The sequence below is a fragment of the Dunckerocampus dactyliophorus genome, chromosome 5 (genome assembly GCF_027744805.1).
Source record: "Dunckerocampus dactyliophorus isolate RoL2022-P2 chromosome 5, RoL_Ddac_1.1, whole genome shotgun sequence".
NCBI classification, from domain to species: domain Eukaryota; kingdom Metazoa; phylum Chordata; class Actinopteri; order Syngnathiformes; family Syngnathidae; genus Dunckerocampus; species Dunckerocampus dactyliophorus.
Window position 1 is genome coordinate 21,956,678 of NC_072823.1, and position 18,166 is coordinate 21,974,843.

At 42.5% G+C, this 18,166-nt stretch overlaps 1 protein-coding gene across 22 annotated transcripts in view; it reads left to right on the plus strand.

Annotated features, from left to right (window-relative positions):
* Nucleotides 1–18,166, plus strand: part of shank3a (SH3 and multiple ankyrin repeat domains 3a) — a 255,764-nt gene that overhangs the window by 69,549 nt on the left and 168,049 nt on the right. For 17 of the 22 annotated variants that reach the window (XR_008570334.1, XM_054775512.1, XM_054775511.1 and 14 more), the window contains exon 2: nt 5,748–6,217. The exons of 1 other annotated variant lie outside the window; for it this stretch is intronic. Coding sequence is in view for 20 of the 21 variants with exons in the window: in XM_054775512.1 (XP_054631487.1) it covers nt 5,909–6,217 (309 nt within the window). In the remaining variant the exon portion in view is untranslated. The remainder of the gene's footprint in view (nt 1–5,747; nt 6,218–18,166) is intronic. 4 more of the 22 variants (XM_054775513.1, XM_054775514.1, XM_054775523.1 and 1 more) reach the window with 2 other exon arrangements.

Consider the following 18,166-nt stretch of genomic DNA (forward strand, 5'->3'; position numbering starts at 1 on the left):
CTGCTGTTGTTGGGAACCCCTGATCTAGAGGATCTTTGACTAGTGTCTTTGCAGTTGGTCCTTAAACAGCAGAACCCTCCTGTCATTGGGAGCATGTGTTACTCCAACATCTGTAAAATATTGGGAACATACATGTATAACAAACTGGGATGTGTTTAAAACTGCAGCGGGGAGGGAAGATTGTACTGTTGATTTGGATGAATACGCATCTGCTGTTACTGGCTACATTAGCACATGTATGGAGACTGTTACCACCACCAAGTATTACAGAAAATACCCTAACCAAAAACAGTGGATGAACTGTGATGTAAGGGCTAAGCTACGTGCTCGTTCGACTGCATTTGTCATGGGCACCGCTGATGACTACAAAAAGGCCAGATATGACCTGAGGAGGTCCATACGAGAGGCCAAAAGACAGTACAGACAGAAGCTGGAGGGCTACTATTCCACCTCAGACCCTCGGTGCATGTGGGCGGGGCTACAGCACATCACAGACTATTGACAGCGGAGTAGCGTAGCCACGTCCAGCCAAACCACACTTCCTGATGAGCTGAATGAGTTCTACGCCCGCTTTGACACCCAAACTCCTGATGAGCAGAGAGGGTGGCTGGACTTGGGGAGCACACAGGACTCACCTCTCATGGTGACATCAGATGATGTGCGCAGGGTTCTGAACAAAACAAACCCACGAAAGCAGCAGACCCAGACAACATCTCAGGACGTGCACTTCGGGTTTGCTCATCAGAGCTAGCTGATGTGCTTGCTGACATATTTAACCTGTCGCTTGCACAAGCCTCTGTACCGACCTGCTTTAAGTCCACCACCATAGTGCCCGTACCCAAAAAGAGCAACGTGACCTGCTTGAATGACTATCGCCCTATAGCACTCACTCCTATTGTTATGAAGTGCTTTGAAAGAATAGTCATGACCCACATCAAAAAGAGCATCCCAGCAACTGTGGACCCTCTACAGTTTGCATATCGCCAGAACCGGGCCACGGATGATGCAGTCAACACTGCCATCCACACAGCCCTTTCTCACCTACAGGGCCAGGACACATATGTCAGAATGCTATTTATAGACTATAGCTCTGCATTCATCACAGTCAGCCCCCACAAACTCACAAATAAGCTCCTCACACTTGGTCTGTCACCCTCCCTCTGTAACTGGGTGTTTAACTTTCTAACAGGCAGGCCCCAGTCAGTCAGAGTCCACAATCGCACATCCAGCTCTAGAATTGTCAGCACTGGGACCCCACAGGGGTGTGTGCTGAGTCCGCTCCTGTACACGCTCTTCTCCTATGATTGCGTGGCCTCCCAGAACAACACAGGCATCATTAAATTTACGGATGACACTACAGTCATCGGCCTGATCACTGGTGGTGTTGAAACGTCATACAGAAGAGAGGTGGCGGACCTCATAGCTTGGTGTCATGTTAACAATCTCCTTCTCAATACAGATAAGACTAAAGAGATGATCATTGACCCAAGAACAAGGGAAAAGGAGCCGCATAAACCCCTGTTTATTGATGAGACTGAGGTGGAGAGGGTGAAAACCTTCAAGTTCCTTGGCACATACATCAGCGAGGACCTCACCTGGTCTCACAACACCCAACAAATTATGAAGAAGTCCCAAAGGAGACTGTACTTCCTGAGAAGACTGAGGAAATTTGGCATGTCCACCAAAATCCTGAGTTGCTTCTACTGATGCACCATCGAAAGTGTCCTTACCGCCTCCATCACTGTTTGGTACGGTAACTGTACAACACGTGATAGGAAGGCACTCCAGCGGGTGATCAAGACCTCACAGAACATTGTTGGGGCAGCCCTCCCCTCACTGCAAGACATTTATAAAACTAGAGTCCTACGCAGAACAAACAACCTCATCAAGGACAGCACACATCCACAACACTCATTATTCACACTCCTACCGTCAGGCAGACGCTACAGGAGTTTGAAGTCCAGGACCACAAGACTGGCAAACAGCTTTTACCCACAGGCCATCAGGCTTCTCAACGAAGCACTCACACACGCCGCACGCAACACACGGACACACTCATAGCACTATTTATTTATTTACTTATTTATTTACTCATTTATTTGTATTATTTATCTGTATTAATGTCTCTTCTGTTGTTGTTGTTGCTTAATTTATTGGTATTTATGTTTCTTATGTTCTTATTCTTTTTCTTGTGTTTTCTTTCTTTTCTTGGGAGAATGAACAGAATAAGAATTTCATTGCATAGTAGAACTGCCTGTTTTACTATGCATATTACAATAAAACTCTTGAATCTTGAATATTGCTTGTTTTCATTTATGACAATATGAACCATTTGGTAAGGTAAACATGTAAGATATGACAGATGTAGTATTTCATTTGAAAGACGAATGCAACTGTTGGAGCCACAAATTTTTTAAATTGTAAGAATGGAGGTTTCAACTATGGTTTCAAATAGCTGATATAGTGTTTTAAATGTCTTGCGATCACACAGAAGAAGATGGTAGTTTCTGGACTCTGTTGTCCATTAAATCGCAGCAAATGGCTCTGATGGACTGTAGCAATGTTTTTTTTTTTTCAAGGTCCTATTTTGACATGTTGACAGGGACATGTTTTGTCTTATAAGAGTACTTTAGTGTGTAGGTAATATACTGAACCAGTGATTTCCACACTGCACAACCAATTCTCTGTTTTGTCAGCTACAACCTGTTTCTCTAAAATGGTTCAGATTTTTTTTTTTTACAAAATATAGAGAAAAATTCACCCATTGGATTCGCAGACTTTGGTGCAAATGATCACTTCTGTCTAATGATTGCTTCGTCATTTGCATATTCCTGAAAGCAATGGTGTCGAAAATGACTTGCTGATGTATTGTACCTCTTTGTATGTTGTGTAGCAGCTGATGCATCACTTCGGTGTTGATCTGCATGTTTAAAATTCTAACCAATCACAGAGTTCCTGTCTGGAGGCTGCAGGGTCAGTTTGAGCAGCCGAGGAATACTTCGGCGCATAGCACTAACTTAAGATCACGCTTAATAATTTAGCGACCTGCCAGAAATGTTTTATGGCCCATTTTCCTCCCATCAGAAGCTCACTTGTTCAACTGGCTATGTAACAAGTAATAGTCAAGCCCTAAAGTATTAATTTTACACGGCGCAGAGTTCATGTCCTGATCTCTTCTGATGAGTGCTCCCATTGGTGTCATTGGAATTCACTGGATGGTTCCAGATAATGAAACGGCATGACCCTAAGCATGTATTTCAAATAATGACAAAAAGTTAGCACTGTCAACATGGGACGCTTGTTTGATGATATACCTGTATGTTAATCAAGTTTTAACACAATTTGTGGAGCTCCTAAACTAAACATAGCAAATGATGAGAAGGTCCAAAATATAAATTGTTTGGGGGTAAAGCCCTTTTCCATCACTGAAAGTTTGTAAGTGCTGTTTGTTTATGGACGGCCCTGATAAAACTGCTGCTATGGCAACATTGACTTAGCTTTTCTTGGAGCCCCATGCCTCTAGCGCTACTTATGCCAAACAGCTTATTATTGGCCTGCCAGTAAAGCGCAGCCCATCCTATTATTCATCATACTTAGCTATTTTCTTCTTACATCTTATTCTGACACAACTAATGCAAGACAAACCGTGCAGAGAACCCCAACATATTGTATCAACGGATAGGTCTCAGTGGGGGGAAGTGTGCTATTAATAGTTGTGCAACATTCCGTGTTCTCCCCGTGCGTGCGTGGGTTTTTTCCCGGGTACTCCGGTTTCCCCCACATTCCAAAAACATGCATGTTAGGTTAATTGGCGACTCTAAATTGCCCATGGGTGTGAATGTGAGTGTGAATGGTTGTTTGTCTATATGTGCCGTGCGATTAGCAGGGTGTACCCCGCCTCTCGCCCAAAGTCAGCTGGGATAGGCTCCAGCATACCCGCGACCCTAGTGAGAATAAGCAGCATAGAAGATGGATGGATGGAAGGTCCAGATCGGCCGCATGGTGACCTTGTAGTTAGCATATTGGCCACACAGTCAGGAGAGCTGGAGGATCTCAATTCGAATCTCTGTTGGGGCAGCTCTGTGTGGAATTTGCATGTTCTCCCCATGCGTGGGTTATCTCCGGGTATTCCGGCTTCTTTCCACAATCTAAAAATATGCATGTTAAGTTAATTGGTATGAATGTGAGTGCGAATGGTTGTCTATATGTACCCTGCTATTGGCTGGCGAGCAGTCCAGAGTGTACCCCGCCTCTTGCCTGAAGTCATCTGGGAAAGGCCCCCAACATACCCCTAGTGAGGACAAGCGGCATAGAAAATTAATGAATGAACGTCCCAATGGAGGCACCATCCTTATTCATATTTAGTGACTTTTTGCATAACCAAGACCATGTAATTGACGACCAAAGATGAAAACTGCCACCCTTCATACCATTTGAATAACTGCGATTGCTGGCGGGCAGGCTCGATGTCAGCTGCGATAGATTCCAGCATACCTGCAACCCTCGTGAAGCGGAATAGAAAATGGATGGATGCAAGTTGAAAACGGCCACCCTTCTTGCGATGCTGTGTGAAGAACCCCCACGCATGCTATATCACTGGATAGGTAGATAAGAGCCCTATATTTGGTAACATTCTGTGTAACCGTGGTGATGTAATTTGATGACCAAAGTTTAAAACGATACAGAGGTAAGCAACAGGCAGGCTCATTCCAAATTTCCGTTGCTATTGACTTGCGTTTGGTGTTTCCTTGGTGGATTGGGTGATCCAAATATTATCTGCAACAACAAAGAAACCTGACATTGAGAACTGTGCATTTTCATTTTTTAAGAACTAGTTAGTGGCGTGTGGAGGCCTGGGCCCTCACTGCTGTGGGGTGGCAGTCCACTCTTCAACCAGGAGTCATTGCAAGTCACCCATTATAGGTGTGTTGTGTTCAACTGGCTTGATATCAAGCTGCTCCATTAAATTTTGGAGGTAGTTTCTGATAAACACCACTCTGTGGCATGAGTGTTGTCATTTTGGTGAATGGACTTTAGTCCCTCGCTGTGGAAGTATAGGATTACCACTGGTTGCAGTATATCATTTTAACTTTGATATCTCTTGGTATGTTACTCACATATGGGGAATCATTTAAAAGGCAAATAAACAGGCTTTCCAATGGTATAAAATGTATTGTATAGTATGCATTTTCTCATTGTAAAAATTGGCAGCATGGGGAGAAAGTGGTTAGCACGTTTGCCTCCCAGTCATGGGATCCGGTTGGAATTTGTGTTGGGCAGAGGCAGTAATAATGACCTCTTTGATGAAAAAACCCTGAAAAATGTTAACATTGTTTGCACTATGTGTCAGTGTTTGATGAGACACGCCTCCTCAGATAGATAAAGCCGAGTATGATGGTCACATTCTGGCCAGCATTGATCTGAACAAACACCCCCCTCCGTCCTCCCCTCCCTCATCCTAATGCCACAATATGCACACTGGAGCAAATGCATTTGTGTAGCTGTCCTGCTTGTTGTAGAGTAGCATGTTGTCACCATCATGTTTGCGTTCCCATTGTTGGCAAGTTGCATTGCACGTGATGAAACATGTTCATTGTATGTTTTTAGCATGGCTGTAATCATTCACATGTTCTTACTTCGCTGGTTGTGCACTTATGATCTCTTTTGTGTTTTTACCTTCCATCTCCTGTCTGTTGCCTCCCTCACCCTCCCCTGCTTCTCTCTCCCTCCCTCTTTTTGTTTCCCAGGCGAGAGATGCATGCGGCAAGAGGTGTGTGTGTTCAGTGTGAGTGAGAATCAGCAGGGTGTGTGTGTGTGTGTGTGAGAGAGAGAGAGAGAGAGTGTGTGTGTGTGTGTGTGCGAGTGTATGAGGAGAGAGAGCCACGAGTCTAAGTCCCTAACATAGAGCATGCCTCTGCGCCCGGCAGCCGGCAAACATGAGCCACCCAGCCCTCCACGGCAGGAGCAGCAACAGCAGCACACACACTCACACACACACATACACACTTACACACACACCGCAAACGGCAGCCAGGGAGTCAGCACTGACAGCGGCAGCTCCCTGGAAGAGGACAGCGGCGTCTGCGTTCCCGTCGCTGCTGTTAAGGCTTTTCATCCCTGCGCAGAGCCACGGAGCCACGGAGCGACAGCATCCATGGAGGAGCCGACGGGCAACACCGTCGTGATCCGCATTGGAATCCCAGACCTGCAACAGACGGTAGGAGCTTGTTGTGTGGGAGAAGCTGATGCCTCTTCCCGCCTTCCTCTGCTCTCTTGACTGGATCCTCTCTACTTTTCGTCTATGTAGGATTTCCATTGAAATCTTACTTTTTCCCCCACCTTTTGTCACCCCATCACTCTTTTCTCCTTTATTTGTATGCACACTGACTGCTTTCTTGGGGGATCCACTCCTCCCTCCTGTCTTTCCCACTGATGTGTTACTAATAAATCTAGCTCTTCATTAACTGGGCTTCAGCTGACTTTGACAATTGGCCACTTAAGGTGAGAGTGGGAGGCAAGGAGGGATTGTGGGGGCTAAAGGGAAGAGACGTGAGAGCAATAAAAGGCTATGAGAAGCATTGTAAATCTTCACGGGGGAAATAAGGCAGGCAGATGTAGAAGATAGTTATGTATGCCTGGGAAACTTTAACTCCAATGTTTTAAAAGGTTTCAGAGGCTTGTCTATGGTGACTGAGTGAGGAGAGATGTGTACAATGGCTTCTGGTCGCGTCTTACACAAAATAATAATAGAATAATAAAAAATTGCCAGAGCTGCGTTTATCCACCTTTGCATTTTATACAGAACACAACGTGTGTGCTCTTCCACACAGCATCCCGGGAAGGAAGAAGCTCAGGAAGTAGAAGTAACTTTCCTTGTCCAGACATTGCTGAATTCCCTTCCACACAGGTCTATGGCTAGGATTCTACCTCCAAACGTGGAAAATTGCCTGGCTAACTTTGTTCACTTGATTCTGCGTCGGTGCCGTTTATACAGAACAGAAGCAAGTGGAAAAAGGAGAATGCCAACTTTTACAGGCAGTGTGAAAGGGGCTAATGACGAACGGATAGTTTTGAGTCTTTTATCTCCCTCTTTGCTTGTAACCGTGGCTAAACGACATGCTTACATGATGTTGACATATTCAACAATGCATTTACATTTTCACATGTGAGTGGAGGAGGTGTGTCCTGAAGAGGAAGTACTGACATGGCGACCACTAGAGATACAACATCAAGTTATTAACTTGTTTTCAGTGGTGACTTTGCTAACAACTGCTAACAGTACATGTAGCAGGAAACACTCAGTATTTACCCTGTCAACCCAAATATAAGACAATCTTTTTTCTTTGAAAAAAGTCTGAAAATGATGGGCGTTGTGAAATCGGGGTCTAGAGATTTACACATGCAACTCAGCTGGTGTCGTCAAACAAGCCAGAGCTTTTCTTCCTGCCACTCACACACACACACACACACACACACACACACACACACACACACACATCAGTGACCTGGAGAGATGCAGCTGAAACCTGCTGGGAAAACAACATTCTGTCTTTTTTTGTCTTAAAAAATTGTTTTACACAAACAGGTTTTGAAAAAGGAGCTTGTCTTCTATTCACAGGCATCTTATATTTGGGTCAGGGTTATTATTTTAAAGTCTTCATAAAGTGGACAGTAATTGTGCATTGATAAATGTTTCTGCCTCTCCGAATCTTCATGGATTCAGTGCATTGTGTGTGTGTGTGTGTGTGTGTGTGTGTGTATATCCTTTTTAATTATTCTCTCAGTGTCTCGTACTTTAGTGTTAGGTCGTCAAATGGTGTTGAGTAAAGTTACAGTGCCTTTGGGAATACACTTTAAAAGAATTTTACGCGACATAACATCTAAGTCATTGCGCACAGAATCAAATGTAGCAGTTTAGCACATCTATAACTGTATTCCCTTTCCTGTACATTTCACCACACACAAGACCAAAATACTTTGTGACATGTTCTGTGGAACATCACAAGTCAGATTTTTTTGTACGTAATGGGCCCTTGCCAAGCATCTTCGACTCACCATTGCTTGGTCTTCTCTCACATTTCCTCTGGAGACCTTTGTTTTTACCCTAATGGTGGAGCAAAATTCAGATGGAACCTTTCCAGCTTGTCACAATGTGGTGCACTGTTTGCTCTCCATAGGTGCCTTTTAAAAAAAAAAAAAAAATCAGTTTCCAGGCCATGACGGCAAAGTTGTTGTCTCTTGTGTTTGTGATTGTTGGTTAGCCTTCTATTGTGACGCTACTTGGATGGAATAACCCAATACTGCATGCTAAGAAAAAAAAAGCTGAAAAGAAAGCAGAGAATTCCCCAAAGGTGCTGTGGAATCACAGTCTGTGAACCAAAAAAGATGCTTCTCACACACAAACACGAGTAGTGCTGAACAGCTTGTCTTCAAGATTTATCATGTTTAGGTACATGGTCAATAAGCTTACTTAGTGCCAGTAGGGGGCAACAGTAGGGGGCTGTATTTTCTGCACTTTTCCTTTACAAAAGCCAAAAGCAACTCTTATCGACAGGTTAGCGTCAAGGTTTTCACAATTTCTAAGGTAGTTTATTTATATATTTATCTATAGAACTTAATTTCACCTTCAGCCTTTACAACCTACTTACATTGATGTCAGATGATGGAGCTGCATCCACGGGACTGGGCTGGGACGGCATCGCCTTCAGCCGAACGTCAGATGGACATGTTTTGAGGTAGTGTGGCCGTGGCGGAGGTATATTGCTAATTCGTCTATGACTATGCCACATGTTGGTGGAAGATATGTTGTTTGTTCAAAGCCATCTGCTTGCATTTCAGTGTTGTAAATATAGCATTTTGTTTCATTTTATTCATTTTGAAACAGAGAAGTCAACAGTTTTTGGTCAGTGAAACGTCAAAATCAATTGGGTGCAGTGCTACCACCATATACAGTAGTACCAATGAAAGAAATGCATGACTAGTTTTGCTAAAGACCAGATTTTGAAGACTTAACTCACTTGGGGAAGCAAAACAATTCACACAGCTCAGTGCAAAAAACGCCTCGGTGAATCCAATATTTTTGTCTGCCTGTCAACAGTAATAAAGCGAAAGGCAGAAGACAGATGGCCACACAGAATCTGCATCTTTCGCAGAGCCGTCACAAGTGACTTCTGTGTACCAAACAGGAGATTACAGTGGAAAAGTCCTCCTGAAGGAGGCTTATACATCTCCTGCTGTGTTTCCAGCATGGATCAGGAGAAGCACCATGCAACGACTACAAGGGGACTCTTTTGTCTTTTCGGCAGGAGTGGAACCTCCTGTCCAGTTAAGCTTCATTTCCAAAATGCTTAATCCTTATATTTCCTCTTCAGTGACTGTCACATTTCATTGCTGGATGAAACAGGCGGTAGTATCACAGCAGCAAGCACTTGACTCCTAACCATTCCTGCAGGACAGCACTACCTCTCACTGTGTACTGTCCAATAATATCTGCTACAGTCAGAAATGTCACTGTCATATACTTAAAACCAATTCTGAAATGTCTACGACAAAGACTCATATGTCCTGTCCAATATTTCAATTGAGAACCTGTTGTGGTTAATCAGTCCTTCCAGGATTTTGCTGGCTTTTTTTGTGATTGTTGCAGCCTGATTTCGCAACAGCTTTTTCACAAAGTTGCGGCAAATGTTGCTTCCTCTGCCAGGTGTGGCCCGTGAGCTGCCTATTGAGACCAAGGATGTAAACACTCCAATTAATGCCTCCTAATTTAATTACTTGCAAGGTCTCCTAGTTGCCAGCCGCGTCGTCTACAAAAGCAAATACTTGCTGTGCTCTCCAACTGGCGCCATGTCAAAAAAAATATATATATATACCAGCAATACCAGTTCTGGATGTAGTTTTTTTTAAACATAAATGGCAGTAACTGCATATGAAGTATCATTGTCGGCCAGCCTCCAGAGGCTTTATCTACCTCTGCTTGCGCTGCAAAATGTGCTATTCGGCGTTTGTTGCGTGAAACTTTGGTGTGGACAATGAACTCATCAGTAGGGTTGGGCATCGAGTCTCAAGCATCAATGGGAACCGGGACTAACATTCCGACTCTCCTGGTCTTTTGTGAAAGTGTACTCCTGTAAAAAGAAACTTTATAACATTTATATTCAAGTTGACGACCAGTCCAAGGTGTACCCCGCCTGTCGCCCAAAGTCAGCTGGTATAGGCTCCAGCGTGCCCCCGCGACCCTAACGAGGAGAAGCGGCATAGAAAATGGATGGATATTCAAGTTGAATGGTTTGATTTTTATATGCGGGTTGAAAATAGCCCTGTCAGAAATAGTAAAGTTGATTTTAAAAAGTTCATATCATTAAACAATTCATGGAGAAGTTCGGACATTCCATCCAAAAGGAACTCTGGTTAAACCATGCCATCTTTTATGATCCTGCCTCTAAAAAGCATCGGAATCGAGAATCGTTAGGAACCAGAATCGAAACAAGGGATCAGAATCAGAACCGGAATCATACAAATTCAAACGATGCCCAACCCGACTCATCAGCGGTGTTAAAGCTGGCTGAGCTCCTTACCACTATTACAATGTTTCTTCTGTTGCTGCGCATACTTAAAGTGCTTCTAATTCACGCCGCGTTCTCTTTGTGGTTTATATAAATCATTGTCTGACTACAGGACTGACTACATTACTAAGTAGAAAATGAATTTGCAGAAGACGCAAATCAGTGGCCATCTTGTTATGTGATTTTTTAAATTTTTTTTTATTTTTAAAGCGAACTCTAGAAATAACTGTCTTTGGCTGTTTGCATTCGCAATCAATAGCATCTGCTACAATCGGATGGTCGGATGGCAGATTATCTGCAAAGCTTGTTTTTTTTTAACAGCTACGGTTTGTCATTCATCATCTCCAACTCAGCAATTTCTACAATTGAGCCCAAAAGAGACAGCTTACCAATTCTGCTAATGGCTGCTATTCATCTCCTCAACAGAGGGAAGTGAGACACTGACATAAACAGTCTGCCCCACTGCTCTCTAACTGCATCCATCTGTATTCTCCATTTTGCCTCTTTAGCAGACTCTCTTTCATCATTCTCTTGGCCAGCTTTACTGTGATGTTAGTTAGTTAGTCCTACCCAAATAAAACGCCCCCTTCCAATGGAAATAAGTAGAATTCCCTTTTTGCTCCTCTTGGATGATTGTGTCCTTTTTATATTGTCCTTGAGTTGGTAGGTTGGGTACAGTATGTTGGAAAATTACCCTAGGATCAAAGCTTTATCTTTCCGAGCAACCATTATTGGGTGAAACCAAAACATGTGTTTATCTCTACACATTTTGCTTTTTATTTGGCTTTTTTTGTGCCGCTTCTTCCAAAAAATAAGTCTGATAAGAGTGTATTGGAAGTGTGTTGTCCAAAATTTTGCCTTGATGCTATCAAGTTCTAAAAAAAGAAGTCATACCGGTAGTAAGCCCCATGGGAACACGTGTGTTTGTGTCTGTAGCTTTAATGCTAATGTTTGCTGTGTTTGTCTGTGGTTCCAAGAAAAGCTATTGTGAACTCTATCTACTTATTACCATTACATTGGACCTTTGTACTTGTCCGTAATCGATGTCATAAATCATAACGTAACATTACGAAGTGGGACAGGAGGACTCAAACAAAAGCAACACTAGCATAGCTATGTGAGCTACAGTGCTAACATTACACCCACATTTTAGCCTTGTCGCTGGAAAAAAAGCCAGAACTTACAGGTCCCCTGTTGTTGATTGATAGATACCTGTAGTTGACAGAGTTTATTTCAAAATGTGTAGCGAAGACTCTTTATTTACTGTATTTACTTTATTTAATTTTTTCCAAAGCTGTCCTCTGTGAAGCAGTGAGCGTATACACGGGGCAGGCTCCTCTAGCTAGGGGCGGGTCAAAACCTCCTACGTTTGGAGGTTTTTTTCGTCATAAGGTCATGAAAACCCAGAATTTCCAACAGTTTTAGCGGCTCTTCTTGTTTGAGAATTTGAGAATATTAAACTGAAACGCCAGTTTTGCATAATTGGCACTATATTAGGATGTATTATAGTGGTTAACTTTTTTTACACCTGTATGCCAGTTAAGGTGATGAAGGTTGTTTCTGTGTCCTATTTGAAACATTTACAAAATCCAAACAAATCTGAGGTCAGCCTGTGCCTCAATGATTTCACTGTTTCGTTGTATTTCTGCTGGCTGCCATCCCTATCTCAGTTCCCTTCCTGTGTCTTGAGTATGACATAAAATGGCAGTTGGAGGCATCGATTTTCTTGTGATTTTGTGTCAGTGATTGCTGATTGTCACTGTCATATCACCCTGTTGCTACGTTTAGCTTCAGTCACATTCATTCAAAGATGAAGCTGTCCCTCCCGCTGCCCTCACCTCTGCAGTGCAATGTCCCTTTTCTTCCAGTGTCCTCATCTGACTTCCCATGCATCCTCATTGGGGATGCATTGGGGATGCATTGGGGTAAGCTGTAAGCTCCTGTGTTTTCACAAAGGAGGCAAACTTTTGAAATGAGATTCCTGCCTCAAGCCAGCTTATAAATCCTACAAAATGCTGATTATTTTATTGATCCACTCGCGTTTTGCTTTTCTTGCTTTACCGCCACATCCTATTTCATACTTCACTCTTTTCCATCCTCTATCTCCTGTTATGTGAATATTACCCGAGTCAGGGAATTGATGGAGATGTTAATATTGCTCCAAAACACAGCAAGCTTTTGTCGTAAGTCTGTGTGGGATATGTATTATATTGTATTATGTGTGTGCAGGGAGAGAACACCTCTCTCTGTGTAATATAATATCCACAACTTGAAAGGGGAGGACGCTGGATTTTAATATATGACTTTCTTTCTTCCCTGGGAGATGGAGTCATCTCATGAGAAGTGTGAGATGAAGCTGAAATTGTATGCGCAAAACAATCCCTACGTCCAATGCAGTATTAAACCAGTTTCCACCTTAGTGGTGGGGCGTGAGAGGTGTGTGTGTGTGTGTGTGTGTGTGTGGGGGGGGGGGGGGGGGGGGGGGGGCATCTTCCAATAATAAGCACAAAATCCCATGCTACAATTTCTGTAGTGAAAAAAATATCAGCTTTAATACTTGTAGCCTTACAAGAATAGAGTCAATTAAAACGCAAACAAAACAAACAGACCAAAAAAAACCCCAACATTTTACGTGACAGAGGACAGAGGAGTATATAGCGAAGAGTATAGGCAAAAGGGCTGTGTTGGCGATGCGTGAAGGCAACTCAGACTCGGCGGATCTCCTCAGCTAAGTGCCCACCAGTCCCCCTGCCTTTTGGCCCCAACATCGAGGTGCTGTGGACCTATTTTTGAACACTTCACCTCCGTAAACGAACAAAGATGAGTGCACAAGGTGAAATCGGCGTTCTGTCATTTCTCTGTAGAGATGAGGACGGTACTGCACGCTATTAATGCTCCACTTCAGGTTAGGAAATGTACTAAAAATGATCCAATTGGCTGTCCATCAAGACACAGGGCGGTCTTCAACCCAAATTAAGGCCCTTACTGGTGCTAACTGCAGCGTAATAACCATCAGACGGCATCTGCGGGAAAAGGGTTTAAAAAACAAAAAAGGAATTCAAAGACCTCGTCTCCTTCAACGCCACAAAACTGCCCGTTTAGACTTTGCCAGGGAGCATCGAACATGGGACATTGAAAGGTGGAAAAAGTTTTATTCTCCGAGAAAAAGTGTAACCTTGATGGTCCAGATGGCTTCCAACGTTACTGGCATGACAAGGAGATCCCACCTGAGATGTTTTCCACATGGCACAGTGGAGGGGGTCCATCCTGATCTGGGGTGCTTTTTCATTCATTGGAACACCGGAGCTTCAGGTGGTGCAGGGTCGTCAAATGGTGACTGCATACGCACAAATGTCACAATGCTCGCTTGACCAAGGACATCTTCAGGGAGAATAACATCACTCTTTTGGTTCCCCTGATTAAAATCCCATAGAGCAGGGGTCCCCAACCACCGGGCCGTGGCCCAGTACCGGTCCATGGGCGGGGCCGAACTGGGCCGAGGAAACCGTTCAGGCGCAATGACAAAAAAAAATACACACACACAAAAAAAATACTTTTATAAATAACAAAATACAATTTTAAGTAAATGCATATCAATTTTGGAAATATGGGCCATTATTTTATTAAAAAAATAATATAGTTAGAAGTTTTTGCATGTTTATGTTGTTTGTTACAAGTGTCCCACTATGTTTGACAGTCCTTGAACGCACCATTGTACGTGCGGTAGCCTTCTCCCACTCTGCACATATCCTCAACTATACAGAATTTTTGTCGGTTTTCTTTCACTTCATATTTTCTCCCAAATGCTGATACTCTGTGGGAATGCATAAAGGTAAAGTTTGATGACGTTATTGAGTGCTAACGTGTATATTTGTTGTGTGCACAGCTTCAAGTTAATTCATGCTAGCACACTGCCTGTTAGCACACACATCAAGCAGCGGCGCTATATTCTTCTCTCTGAAAAACTAACTCCAAGCTTATAGTGGTGGATGGTGGGTCTGTGTTCACTGTGTGCTTTTAATTTGATGTTGTTCCTGTCTTAGTTTTACACAATACATACTAAATGAGATAAATTTGATCGCTACACGACCCCCCTGGTCCGCGGAGATTTGTGGGAACACACGCTGGGCCGTGGGGCCAAAAAGGTTGTGGACCACTGCAATGTTCCCACTAGTCTCCTGGAAACACTCCCATCAAGCATGCCCAAACCAATTTTTGAAGTGATGAACAAGAACGGTGGAGCTACTCATTACTGAGTCCTACTGAGAACACTTTTTGTTCTGGTTTGGAGAGTTTTGGGGTTTTTTTTGAGCAGTGGTCTTAAACTTTTGATCAGCTGATAAACAACCCATTTCAGTTTAATTGTTGTTTCGAATAAATTACTTTTTGAAAATGTTTTTTGTCTCACTCCCCTTTCTTGTTTTTTGCATATTGTAGTCTACTTAAAACCTCATTAAGATCCAAATGTGCAAAATGCAAATTCTAGCAATTTTTCAACTGGTCTTAAGATTTTGATCAGGAGTAAAAAGATAAAATACAGATAAAAGACATCATACAGAATACAGATAAAATCAAATAAATACATGCCTGCCGTGACAAACTAATAATTCTATACTTTGCAATGCAATGGTAATATTTTGCTTAGAGTGACTAAGGGGCTCGTATTATTCACATCATTTAAATACTCCATCATAGTGCATTACCTTTCATAAAATACGATTATTGGTCGATGTCCCAACTTGGCTAATAGGTTCTTCATAATAATACAGTAATGTTTACAGATTTGTAATTTATAGCTTATTTAACCTTTATTTAATCACATAAGAACCCATTGAGATCAAGATCTCTTTCACGAGGGTGACCTGGCCAAGTGGACAGCAGCACACGTCCCAAAAACGGTTCCAAGAAGGTGACGGCATAGGTTCAAACATACAATTTTGAGGTGCACTAAAACGTGCAGGAGCTGTAACTCAAATAAAGATGAAAAAACACAGCCACCGTTCAATGGTCTCATGCTGTCTAGCCCTCAGGATAGAACGGAAGGCTCCATGTGGAATAAGTTCACAGAGTTTAAGTTCAGTCTGTTGAGTATTCCATGCCGAGGGGGCAGCAGAGCTGAAAGCTTTTTTCACAAATTCAGTCGGTACCCGAGGAACAGCTAGAATACAAGTAACGCAGGAAGGTAACACATAGCAACTGTTAACAAAATGCACAAATAGGGAGTTAAGCCTAACAGCCTAATAAATTAGGGTCCACCAGTGCGTGTATGTGCGTGCACTGATTTTAAATGCAACTCACAATTGTGGGTGAGACAACTACAGCCAGTAACACACCTCAGTGCAGAGTAAAACAGTATTGATAAAGTTCATTTCCATAATCAATTATGGGCAAGGAAGTCACTCTCACCAATTTCTTTGTGACCCTGAGAGTGAAGCAGGTTTTATTCCTGAAAAAAAAAAATGCATGATAAGTTTTCATTTTAATGTTACAATATTTGAAATGTTCTGTGGTAACACTCTTGAATGAGCGAAAACCATGAGCTCGCTTTTACCTGTGTTTAAAAGCAATTTAAGATGGACTAAACAAGACTGGATGGCAGCAAAAGCAGCTTGTAAAAACTCAAAATGCTCGGCGAGTGAGGTTTAACAGCCATAAATAATGGTGTCATCTGCATAAAATGATATGTTGCGCAAGACAAACTGTTACAGAGATTATGTAGATTGAAAATAAAATGAGCCCCAGCAATGAACCTTGCGGCACCCTTTTGGTAATGACCAGAAAAGAAGTGGTCGTTGCAGCCACCTGCACACATTGTGTTCTGCTGGAAAGGTATTCATTTGAACTGAATTTTCCGGACTGCGAGTCACACTGTTTAAAATATTTTGGCTGGTCCTGCACCTTATAGTCAGGTGCCACTTACGGTATATAGTATACCAAAATATATACAGTATAAAATGTTACATTTGGCGACACCTACTGGCTACAATAATTGATTAAATTCAGCTTATTGTGACGCAGTTAACCACACAAATTGAATGATACAGAGCATACCGGACGCTTTTTGTTACAGAATACTTTCTAATACGCTCCTGCCTCTGAGACTATGTGTCTCTTAGTAATGTGCAACTATCATGATAAGTTACCTGTGTGGATTGAGAAATGCGGTGTTTTAGAAAGCAGTGTTGTTAATTAGGACACTAATTATTAGGGGAATCACGAGACACTCAGGTCATGAGACGAGACGATAAACGAGGTTGGGTCTAAGAAAACGAGACGAGACTTTAACATTATTTTTCGGAAAAGTACATTGAAAAAATATGACTGGACAAGCAGAATTTTTAATTTACAGTAACTGAGTCACAAAGCACTGCGGGTCAATTTTGAAATATTTATTGTGTTTTGTTTTGAGACCAAAAAGGTCAAAAGGTTTAGAACACCCCAATTTTTCCAGTTATTTATTGAAAGTCCAATGAGTGAAGTGAAGTGCCAGAGGTTAAAAAGGTAAGGTTACCCAAAACTGAAAAATAATGTGTATTTCAGAATTATACAAAAAGGCCTGTTTCAGGGACCACAAAATGGGTCAACAATTTAAAGCGGTTCAGCAGAAATGGAGGTTGATCAAGCCCTGGCAGTTGGTGCAACTCATTCCTACAGGTGTTCCAAGTTCTGGAGTACTTCCTGCCTCCTCTGTCTGCATAAAAACAGTGTTCAGAACACACTGTGGTACTATACTCTCGTGAACATCAGTTGAACAGTATTTGTACTGGGGAAAGTAATTTGTTGCTACAAAATTGTCAAGAAAAAAGGGTACCGTATTAACAATGGAAAAGAGACCATCTTAACACTTAAAAATGTAGTTTTTTTTCTCCAGAGAAATTGGAGTGTTGTAAAACTTTAGCCGGGGTGTTTATAAACATACATATATGTCATCTCTCACTGCTGTGGAATTGTGGAATTGGTGTTTGTGACAGGTTTCTCACAGGCAATTAATTCTTAGTCTGTCAATTTTTCGAAATGGTGGCTTTAAACAGTAGCCTTTCTTTTGACATGTAGCAAACAATACTTTCTGTGAGCGCACACCATTTAGCACTGTCCTGTTTGTATTTACTTTGTCAACCAAACGTCTCTGTGAGTGTTGACTGTCCCGACAAAGGCTCCGCATCGTGATGCGTAGCTTTTTTGCGTGACGTTTGGCTTTGCAGTTATCCCTTTCCTCCTAATTTCTACCACGCCACCTTGCATTGCTCCTCACAAATCTCCACCCCTCTGCACTGGCTATGCTAGCGGCCCCGCCTCCCCCTCCACCACAGAGACAAAGAGACTGTATGACTGACGAGGTCTCACTGTGTTCATGCTGTTGTTTTATAGAGCAAACACACCCAGGGTCTGAATCCAGTGCACAAAGTGAACCCTCTTCCTGCTTGTTTGGAGGCGAGAGACGGGGAAAACAGACACGCATGCACATGGGAATATATCGAGGCCGGCAAAATTATCAAGTTCATTTCCAATTAACGTGTGATTAATTAATTCATTTATTATCCCGCAAGACAGTTTTTTCTGAACGAGAAATCGAGTCACGTTTTAATCTCTCAAGATCTCGT